General features: G+C 36.0%; 2 protein-coding genes across 2 annotated transcripts; one reads left to right on the forward strand and one right to left on the reverse strand.

Moving 5' to 3' along the window:
- The first annotated feature begins 1,868 nt into the window (after positions 1-1,868).
- Positions 1,869-8,195, forward strand: LOC133830952 (pentatricopeptide repeat-containing protein At5g02830, chloroplastic). The gene is made up of 12 exons (XM_062261072.1): positions 1,869-2,465; positions 4,149-4,236; positions 4,371-4,575; positions 4,787-4,894; positions 5,094-5,258; positions 5,361-5,933; positions 6,449-6,514; positions 6,609-6,689; positions 6,782-6,879; positions 7,266-7,473; positions 7,585-7,645; positions 7,729-8,195. The coding sequence occupies exons 1-12, from the start codon at positions 1,910-1,912 to the stop codon at positions 8,052-8,054; spliced, it is 2,535 nt and encodes an 844-aa protein (XP_062117056.1). The 5' UTR covers positions 1,869-1,909; the 3' UTR covers positions 8,055-8,195.
- A 103-nt stretch (positions 8,196-8,298) lies between these two features.
- On the reverse strand, positions 8,299-10,279 carry LOC133830953 (DNA topoisomerase 6 subunit A). Its single transcript, XM_062261073.1, has 2 exons — positions 8,870-10,279; positions 8,299-8,466 (listed from the first exon to the last, which is right to left on the reverse strand). The coding sequence occupies exon 1, from the start codon at positions 10,176-10,178 to the stop codon at positions 8,901-8,903; it is 1,278 nt and encodes a 425-aa protein (XP_062117057.1). The 5' UTR covers positions 10,179-10,279; the 3' UTR covers positions 8,299-8,466; positions 8,870-8,900.
- Between the last annotated feature and the right edge of the window lie 747 nt (positions 10,280-11,026).

Here is an 11,026-nt window from a genome sequence, read left to right on the forward strand (position 1 = left end):
GATACAAGCTTGAGTATCTCAGTCATTGCTTGAGTGCTACTTATGATGAGATGACTTGCAAAGAGATGGTGAAAAGGGTAGAGAAGACAATACGAGCAATGTTTGGTCAATATAATGAGACAACATCAAGTCTTCATCCATCGGAATCTATGACTCAGCTACAGTCTCAGTCTATTGTTAGTGCTTCATCAACGTTCGTCATGCCTGTTAGTGGCCAACCTACTGCCAAGAAGTCACGTAATTTGCATGATGAGTTTGTGGAATAGAGATTGGAGAAGGATGATGGAATGACAAAAAATGTGGTCGATAAATATTTGGAAGAGGAGCCTGAGCGACCAAATGAGAATTTTAATGTTTTGGGATGGTGGGCTAGTAGTGGGTGCAGGTAGAAGATCTTATCACTCATGGCTCGTGATGTGTTAGCCATACAAGTTACCATCGTTGCTTCTGAGGCGACATTTTCTATAGGAGGTCGAATTTTAGATCCCTTTAGAAGCTCACTAAGCACAAGGATGGTCGAAGCACTAATTTTTCTCAATAACTAGTGGAGCATATCACATCAACCCATCATTGTTCGAGACTATATGGATGAAGAAGAAGCGCTTCAAACAACAGAGTATCTTGAGTCAGGTAATTTATTACATTTTATTTGGATTTTCATGGTCTAACTTGAAACTTATAACTTATAGGGGAATGTCACTATCCATGATATTTATAGGGGAATTTCCTGGACAAGTTTGGGTAACCACGTGAATAAATAAGGTAACATTTAATATAGATTATTTCCATTTACATTGAGATATGATTTGATAATAAAATAGAATATACTCCTGCTATCTCGGATAATAAATGGTAGATATGCAATACAACATGGGCATTAATGAGCGTATAAGGAGCCTCTGAATCTCTTGGGATCCTTCAGTATGCGTTCAGTCCAGGTTTCCACGAGCTGAATATCTCACTCGAGCTCATGTTCAAAGACTATCTGAACCTTAGCTCGTATTAAGCTCAGAGCGCCCAAATTTGGATCTAACCATTATAGGTCTCGAACTCGATTGTTATCCTAAGAGGCGGTCTGATAATAACTTGTATGTCGTGTACGAACTGGATTGAGTCTCGAGCTGCTCACATCATTGTTAACCAGATATCCTACTTGGCTATTTTTTCACATATTTATCTGTCAGTTGTACCCGAGCTGAGTAATTGAACTCGTGCTAATTTTAGGGTACAACAGGCAATATGTAGTAGACTGTTGAGTGGAGCTTTGACTAACTCTTGACCATTTCTATGGTAAACCTTTCCTGCGATTCTTTATCAACTGGTCGAGTGTTAACTATACTCTTTGTAAGTTATACTGTCGTTCTACTACCACATGTTTAAATTTTTTGTCATGTCATCATGCCAGTTTTTAAGTAAAACAAAAATAACGGGTCATAATATAGTTTTTTCTAATAACTAATAGCAAAATTTGAGTACGAGTATGCGGATACATCTTAAATTATAAAATTTTTATCTTCTATCATAATATCAAATACAAATTATGTATACGTTGGATAATGAGTTTACTTAGAAGAAATTATGCTTTGTATTTTGACTATTGTACTTACTAATTCTATCCCATGAGCATTTATATAAAAAAAAATACAAGAAATGTATATCCTTCCAAAAAAATACAAGAGCTGCATCAAACACAATTATTTTTTAAATATACATAAAAAAATAATTCTTATTTTTTTCAAATACAATTTCTCTCGCGAAGTTTTTTTTAGATATTTACGAAAATGTGACTTGAATATTGACAAATGATATTTATACCTCCAAAAATATTTTTTTCTAACCCAAAACCCATATAAAACCTCAAAAGAGTTGCCAACTTTGGCCCAAACCAAAAAAAAACGGTTGGCTTAGAATGAGAGTGGTCGTCATCTTTGTCCCATCTTCTTCCTCCATTGTCACTCCTCCAAATCCTTCCCGCCATAACCACCATTACCACCACCATCTCAAAGCTTCCAAATCCCAAATCCCAAACCTTTCGCCCTCTAACTTACCTCCGCCACCTTGGTCTTCTTCCTCTTCTCGCTCTCCTCCCCTCTCCTCCGCCGTCCGATGGGACCCCATTAAAACCCACCCCCGAAACTTGGCCGACTTCGCCAACAACCTCGCTCGAGATGGGAAGCTCGCAGACTTCGCAATGGTGATCGAGACTGTTGCGGATTCAGACCTTGATGCGACGCAGTTTAAGTCTGCGTTGAGAGCAGATTTTGTGGAGAAGGGTCTTTCGGAGTTTCTTCGAGATGGGAAACTTCAGAGCTTTGTCAATGTTTTGAAGAAGTTGGATGAGTTTGGGTTTCATCCTTTGGAGATCTTTAATGGGTCGGCTATTGAATTGCTCAGGAAGGAGTGTCGCCGGATTTTGAAATGCCGTGAAGTGGATGAACTAGTTGAACTCGTTGAGGTTCTTGCAGGTTATTTTTGTTTTCCATAGATTTTTTTCTTGATTGTTGTGTTTCATTTTGTAGTCTATATATTTCGTTTTTTGTTTTCCTTCTTTCACCTTAAAGAACAGTTTCTTTTTTTTTTCCTTTTTCTTTTATAGGTAAAAGCAGTAAAACTATGAGTTTTGAGGTTGTTTTGGGTTGTATTTTTGTAATTGTTAGCTGCATTAGTACTGGTATTGGTTAGGAAAAGTGTGCGTGTGTGTGTGCTGTTCTTTTTTTAACTAAGGAAATTCTTTTTAATACTCCACTTTTTCCCAATGTATATATGGAGCTTCTTTTTAGGTAGAGGGTTACTTTTTACCGTGTTTCTATTTTCGGCACCGGTGAAATTATAACCAATTTTTTTTTCATAGCTGCATACACAGTTAGATATACTGCCAATATTTTTTTGGTAAATTTCAAATAATTTAGAAATTCGAAAAGAGAGTTCAAACGGTGTTACACAGATAAGAAATGACTATTTGAACTCTAATTTTTTAGCATAGTAAATTATTCGGTAGGATAACTGTATATTATATAGATTTATTGAATTATTTTATATTTTAAAAGTATTGTATATTACTAGTTGAAAACATTTGTAAAATAATGAGATAAGGAAGTGTAAAAGAGAATGTAAATGAGAGTTCTTAGCATTTGCAGAATATATTGGTGTCTAAATATGTCTTCTTTTTTCTAACCTAAGAACAAATTTTCTTTTAAAATACTCCATGTTTTTTGGATAAAGGTATAGTATAACTGAGATTTGGGTTGTTTGGCAATGTACTTTTATCATTGTTAGTTGCATTAGTACAGGTAGTGGTTACTGGTCTAAGAGTTCTGTAAAAAAATGTCTTTTAAGTTGATTATATTGGCTTATAGAAAAAGAAAGTCATTTGTAAAAATGACTATTGAAAACTTATAGATGCAATAACTTTCAAAAAAATAAAAGAAAAATAATTTTCATGGTCATTCAAGCGATCCAAAATATATATATATATATATTTATACTGAGCAACCCCAAAATGACCATATCGTCAGCGATCATAAATTTACAATGAGTGACCATTATGGTTGCTAAGTATAATTTTAATGAAGTTATTTTGCTAATTTCAAATTTTCATGTTGTTAGTTCAGCATATTTGTCCACGAGGAGGTAAAATATTGATGAATTCTGAGCCATAGGAAGGCTGTTAACAACTCAATAGTAGTTATGAGAAATGCTAAAGACACTCTATTTTGCACTTTTATTTACACTCTCTTATATGATATGCGGATTTCAATGATCACTTTTAACATTATTAAAATAAATTTCATATGTCAAACATTCAAATAGGAGAGTGCAAAATAGAGCGTTGTTACAACTACTCGTACATAATAGTAGCCATGATTTTGTTCTATATGGATTAGTAGTTTAGTCTCTTTTAAACAGTTTATATTGGCTTTAAAGTAAGTTCAAACTTCAAAATTCTAGTGGAAAGACTGATAAACAGGCAGAAAGAAGATCTATTGCTTCATTGTCTTAATCCCAACTTGTTGGAATTTAGCTTTTTCCATGACAATGCAGAATGGAAGAACTGATCTAGTATGTGTGCGCCCTTGTTGAATTACTGACTTATTTTGTCATAGCATAGCAGATTGCTTTCATTGGTAACAGATGATTATTTGGTTCAGGTTTTGGTTTCTCAATCAAAGAATTAATGAAACCTACCGATGTTATCAAGGTATGCGTTCAGAAAAGAAAGCCCAAAATGGCTATAAGGTATTGTTGACTGTTCTTTAATAAGTAGGACATGTTATTTGGTGGCCTGACCTGATCTAGACTTCAATTTTTTGTGGGGATAATTCTATTGTTGTTTTTTCCATTGTTGATGTTTTATTGTGCACATTTTACAGGTATGCCTGTACTCTACCACATGCGCATATGGTATTTTGTGACACAATATATGAATGTGGAAAGAAAGGGGACTTGGAGTGTGCATTGACAGCGTTCGAATTTGCCAAGAAAAACTCGAATGCTATCAATATGTATCTCTACCGCACAATAATTGACGTTTGTGGTCGCTGTCATGCCTACGAGAAATCTAGGCAGATTTATGAGGTATTTTCTACTATATAGGTTTACTTGGTAGGAGTTTCAAATGATACTATATAGGTTTTATTGCTTTGACATAAGGTTTTTCACTTACCTGTATACATTATCCCATTCCCACTTTGAAGTATTCTTTGACATGTTTTTTCACCCCAGTAAAACCTATTGAGAAACTGAGATTAGACTTTTGAACTTTCTTTTTCTTTGTTTTCAAATGCAGGATTTGCTCAGTCAGAAAGTCACCCCAAATGTTTATGTAGTGAACAGCATTATGAATGTGAATGCTCATGATTTGAGCTACACATTTAATGTGTACAGGAATCTGCAAGTAAATCTCTTTTTTTCTCTCTCTAAATATCTGTCTTACTGAATTTCTCTATTGTAGCATCAAGAATATGCTTATTTTTTTCTTCTAGTTTTTCCACAAGTATATTTTGCTTATTCTTTTTAATAATTTGCTTAAGATGTAAATTTTTCTGTAATATAATTGCTGTCATGTAAAATAACCCCATGTTTTTTATGTCTAGAACCTTGGTGTTGAACCCGATATGGCATCATATAACATCCTTTTGAAGGCATGCTGTCTTGCTGGAAGAGTTGATTGGGCTCAAGACATTTATAAGGAAGTTCAACATTTAGAATCAACTGGATTGTTGAAGTTGGATGTTTTCACATACAGCACTATTGTAAAGGTATATATATAAACACATGTTTGCTCATGATATCTGCTGGTGTAATGAATCCCAAGCTTCTATGTTGTATGGTAAGTAGTTAACTAAGCACCAACTTCCCAGGTTCTTGCAGATGCAAAACTATGGCAAATGGCTTTAAAAGTAAAAGACGACATGCTATCAGCTGGTGTAACTCCTAATACCGTTACATGGTCATCGTTGATCAGCGCCTGTGCAAACGCTGGCCTTGTGGAGAAGGCAATCCAATTATTCGAAGAGATGCTTCTGGATGGCTGTGAACCCAATTCACAGTGCTGCAATATCCTTCTACATGCTTGTGTTGAGGCTTCACAGTATGACAGGGCATTTCGCCTTTTTGAATCCTGGAAGAGAAATAGAGTCCAGGAGATGCCTGAAGATAGCAAAGAAAATAGAGCTAGCAATGCAATTTCAGGAGTTGGTACTGCCAGGTCTCAATCATCTCATTTATATGGTTTAAACTTTGCCAAAAAGCTTTCGTTTATGCCCACAATCGCAACATACAATATTTTGATGAAGGCCTGCGGATCCGATTACTACCATGCTAAAGCATTGATGGATGAGATGAACACAATGGGTCTCTCTCCTAATCAAATAACTTGGTCTATATTGATTGATATATGTGGAAGCTCAGGCAATGTAGAAGGTACTCTAAAGGTAATCTAAAGATTAAACTTTCTGTATCTCAACTCATCCTTTCTGCATGTTCTTTATCCTCTTTTCTAATTTCCTAGATGTTATGACTAGTGGTGTGAATTGGAACAAGGATAAAAAATTTAGTCACATCTAGCAGATCATATATTTTTGGATAAGTTCAATGGTGTTATTTATCATATGCAGCTTTAACGTACCCAACTCAAATAATCAAAGCATGTGGTTTGCTCCCACCAAGTCGAAAGTTTTATTTTTTGGGATCTAGCTTTTTGAAAGAAAAAAAAGATGCAGCCTTAACATCAGCAACTCGTACAATTGATTGTTTTTGCCAATTGTCTGAATTTGTCTAGTTTTATTGCTAGGAAAACTTTCATGAGAAAAGAGGAAGCACTCAAGGTCTAACTATGAAGAGCATTCCACCAATATAGTTCAAGGAACTTGTGTGATTTACTTTATCATGTTTTGAGTTTCTTTGCCATAAATTTTGTTATGATGATTTTATTTTATTTTCAAGCCAGATTTTGAGAACCATGCGTGAAACTGGAATCGAACCCGATGTGGTTGCGTATACAACAGTTATAAAGGTTTATAAGCCAACTTTCTATTATAATAGTTGCAGTTAATATTAAAGGTTAAATCTCCCCTTATACTGATGCACTATGCCCTTTTGGTGAATAGGTTTGCGTGGAAAACAAATATATGAAACAAGCATTCTCATTGTTTGCTGAAATGAAAAGATATCAGCTACAGCCAAATCTGGTGGGAGCCAATTTAAGTGTTTTTTTTCCTTAACACTGAAAAATTCGCCTATATATGTGACAATAAGAAATTCCGAATTTATTGTTTTCTAGGTGACCTATAATACGCTTTTAAGGGCTCGTAGCAGATACGGTTCTTCACTTGAAGTTAAGCAGTGCCTGGTGGTATATCAAGATATGAGAAGAGCAGGGTATGTTATCACATTGTGAATTTCGCATAAAAGAAAACTTTGTTTCACAAATTATATTGAATTTTAAACTCAAGAGGAAGCTCTCCCACAAAGTCTGAAGTTCGAGTCCCTCTTGGGTAATTGCACTTGTTATAGTTTCATGATCTTAGAATTTATATATATATATATATATATATATTCTAAAACTAGAATCTAAACTATAACAATTGCTATGTAGTTATCCAGAAGGGATTTGAACATCAGATCTTGTGGGAGCAAACCAAATACCTAAATGGTTGAGCTTTAGCTACCCCTCTTGGCTTCCTAGTCCTCAAATATTATAGGATTAGGTTTGAAGCCTAGTTGAAACTTGCAAATTATCTTGAATTTTAAGCTTTCTATCACAGGTATAGGCCCAATGATTTTTATCTCAAACAACTAATCGAGGAGTGGTGCGAAGGGGTTATACAATGCAACAATCAGAACCAGGAAGAGTTTAGTTCCTCCATGACCGACACAGAGAGCCCTCAAAGTTTACTGCTTGAAAAAGTTGCTGAACACTTGCAAAAGAATATTGCTGAAAGTTTAACAATTGATCTTCAAAGGCTTACAAAGGTAAGTGTGGTTTTGGTTGGGGAGTTATGAAATCATAGTTGACATGTCGGTAACCACAAATTGGAGCTGTTGGTTAATGTCGAGGCTTACGAGAGGTTTGTTGTATGGCAGGTTGAAGCTCGGATAGTTGTTCTTGCAGTTCTTCAAGTGGTCAAAGAGAAATACTCGAGGGGTATGAATGGAATAACTGAACATGATGTTGTTGCTATCTTCTATGTTTCATGAAGCTAACATAAAAAAGATGTTTGGTTACAGGACATTTAATAAGTGACGACATGCTTATCACCTTAGGAATCGGTAAGGTTGATGCAATTCCAGATGAACAAGAACTAGGGGTGAAAGATGCAATAACTAAACTTCTACAAGAAGAATTGGGGCTTGAAGTTCTTCCAAAAGGACTCAAAATTGCATCTGGCACACAAATGTATTTGAAGAGTCCCAACCACTCAACCTCAAATTTGGAGTACTTGAGAAGTAATGAATTACCTACTGAGAGAAGACCTGTGGTGATGCAGAGGTTAATGGTCACAAGAAAATCACTGCAACAATGGCTACATAAAAGAAGCTCCCTAAGGAGATGATGTGTTTTACTTTTTATGTATGAATGTATGTATTCACTATTCATTACCACATCAAATTATAATGTACCGTATGGTAGACCATTTAAGCAATCAAATGTAAATGAAAGAAACAAAAATGCAATAAAAATGATATTGATTCAACATGTTAATCTTACACTGATTCAACATGTTAATCTTACACTGACTCGGTTCTTTTTCTCCTCTTATGGCTGCAATGCATGATGTGTAATAAACAAACAGCACAAAACTCAGGATCTCAGAAGTTGGTATTATTCATAAATTTATAGATACATGAAAAGTTTTCACTGCCATTGTTTAAGACGATATGCAAGGACCCAAAAGGTGTAGCTCAAAACATGGGCACGCTGTTAAATCCAACAATATGTAAGGTTTGATGAATCTTTCCGAGCACCTACATAGCAATTGTTATAATTTTCTCATCAGCAAGGCTTACCTACTGGGAGAAAAAAAATAGCAATAACATTGATTCAACATGTTATCTTATTCTTCTTCTTCCCCTGCTATGGTTGCAATGCATGATGTGTTATGAACAAACAATGAGATGCACAAAACACAGGATCTCAAAAGTTGGTATTGTTCATAAATTGAAAGATACATGAAAAGTTTTACATTGTCATTGTTTAACAATATGCAAGTACCCAAAAGGGGTAGCTCAAATGTTCAGGCACATAGTTTGCTCCCTCAAAGTTTAAAATTCAAGTCCTTTGTGGCACTTGCATAGCAATTGTTATAATTTTCTTGGATCCTAGTTTAATAAAAATAACAATATGCAAGTCATTAACAACATGGCTTACCACCACTCCACCACACAAGTGAAAGCTTCATTCATAGCCAATCTTGCTGCTGCAACTTCAATGGCAGATAAACCTCAGACAAATACTGGAAACCAAACGTGCTAAGAGCCTGAATTTCAGCCTTCTGCTTGGTCTTCACCATCAAAGTAAGCTCCTCAACCCAGCCGGGATTCTTCTTCACAAAATCCTCCTCCAACAAATCCTTCCCAGTCTTGATATCCTGCTCGGTCATCGGCAGCCTACATTGCTCCGGTATCTTATACTTATCCAAATCGCTAGGCCTAATCCCCAACCACTTAATATCTGGCGTAGTCAAATTCGCACTGTCGTAAGACATGTTCTTGGAGCCACATCCATAAACAGACAAAATCTTTAAGCCATATGGATCACTATCCACAAGAGCAAGCACAGGTAGCTTCAACTCCATCTTCATCTTCCTCAAGAACAGCCTCGTCGCCACATCTGGTTGCCCTTTGGCAGTCACAATGATACAAGGAAACCGATTATAAAACCTATCCTCAGCCAATCTAATGTAAGCAGCATCCTTCTCAACCAAGAGAATGAACAATGCATCACTCTGCATATCCCCAACTCTATCGATATTCGGCGGAATCGCTTTCCCGCCCATACCCATTTTAGTACAGTCGATCATATCGCCATTGTCACTGAAAATTAGCCGACCCACGACCACACCTTTCTCCGCAGCGATTACATTGAGACTAGACCGAGTACAGCCCAACATACAACTCACATCGTCGAGAACCGAGTCGGACTGAGTCTGGTCCGTAAAGAGCTTCACATCGGTGTAGAACAAATCTCTCTTAGTGACATGGATGCTCTTGAGGCAGAGCTGGTGAATGAGCTGAAGAATCCGAGCAGTAATGGTGGCTTTCCGTACGGTAGATATGCTGGCGTAGGGACGAAGAGAGGTTTTATCTCTCAAGACGATTCGGTCGAGCTCCGGTACGTAGAGCTGGTTCGCGGCGGAGCGGGAGGGGACGTCGAAGGCGAAGCCGTTGCCGGAGAGAATGGAATGGGCGATCTTTAGGGTTAGGGATTCGATGGTGGACTGGACGGAGGAGAGAGAGAGGTCGGCGACTTCGCGGCAGGATTCGGAGAGAGCTAGGTCGGCGAGGGTTAGGGCTTTGGATGAGGACGATGAGGCTTCTGTGGCGGCGCGGACTGAATCAGTGAGTTTCTGAAGGATTTGGAGGATGACCGCGTCGGGTTTGATTTGGTTCTTGAAGGGTTGGTGGGTTTCGTCCTCGGAATTCGGGTCAGGTCGTCGGCGCTTCTTCTTCTCCGCCATTTCAGTATCCAGTATAGAGAGAGAGAGAGTCTGTGTGTGTTCAGAAGAGGCGGGAAGGAAATGAAGTAAGAAAATTGGAGCGAAGGTTTTTTATTTTAGTGAAAGTTTAGATTGGATTTCTAATAGATTGTGTGGGCAAAAATATGGTTTTTTTTTAAAAAAAAAAAAAAAAATTTCATTTCATTTTTATGGGATTAGTTTTTCATATATTTTTTTTTGTATAAAAGTTTATTTATGTCATACTTTTACTTTCTTAATCAAGTTTTATTAATTTAGAATAGTATGTTTGTAATTTTTTTTTTTTTAGCTTATTTGATTTTTTTATATTAATTTTATATAATTATTTTTATATTAAATATTTCCATGGTTGTTTTGCAATTTTTTTTTAATATGAATTGTGCTTATTATTTTTTTTATTTAAGGTAAACATTTTTTTCCTTTTTTTTATGTTGTACATTTTTTTTCTTCAAAACTTGAATAAGGTAACCAGTTACTCAATTGATTTTTCAAAGTTATGTAAAAAAATAAAAAAAATCCTACAGCTAGCTTAAATAACATTTATCCAAAGGGGTAACCAGTTACTTGTTTGATTTTTCACATTTATGTAAAAAATAGTCTTGGAGGTTAAATAATATGTATCAGGAGAGGTAATTAGTTACAGTGATATTATTAACTTATTGCCATAAGAGGGGTAACCAGTTACCATAAGAGGGGTGACGAGTTACTCATATTAGAAATGAAAAGAAACATCACATTTGAAGGAAAAAAAAAAGAAGAGTAAGTATGATTTAGTAACCTAGGTAACTAGTTACCATATAGAATCCAGAAATATACACACACATCAGAAT

This window comes from Humulus lupulus, chromosome 4 (genome assembly GCF_963169125.1).
Source record: "Humulus lupulus chromosome 4, drHumLupu1.1, whole genome shotgun sequence".
Lineage (NCBI taxonomy): Eukaryota > Viridiplantae > Streptophyta > Magnoliopsida > Rosales > Cannabaceae > Humulus > Humulus lupulus.

Excerpts from the sequence above, each read along its gene's own strand:
- LOC133830952 (XM_062261072.1), top strand. The coding sequence starts at position 1,910 with ATGAGAGTGGTCGTCATCTTTGTCCCATCTTCTTCCTCCATTGTCACT. Across the intron at positions 2,466-4,148 it reads ACTCGTTGAGGTTCTTGCAG|GTTTTGGTTTCTCAATCAAA; the intron begins GTTATTTTTGTT and ends TATTTGGTTCAG. Across the intron at positions 7,474-7,584 it reads ATCTTCAAAGGCTTACAAAG|GTTGAAGCTCGGATAGTTGT; the intron begins GTAAGTGTGGTT and ends GTTGTATGGCAG.
- LOC133830953 (XM_062261073.1), bottom strand. The coding sequence starts at position 10,178 with ATGGCGGAGAAGAAGAAGCGCCGACGACCTGACCCGAATTCCGAGGAC.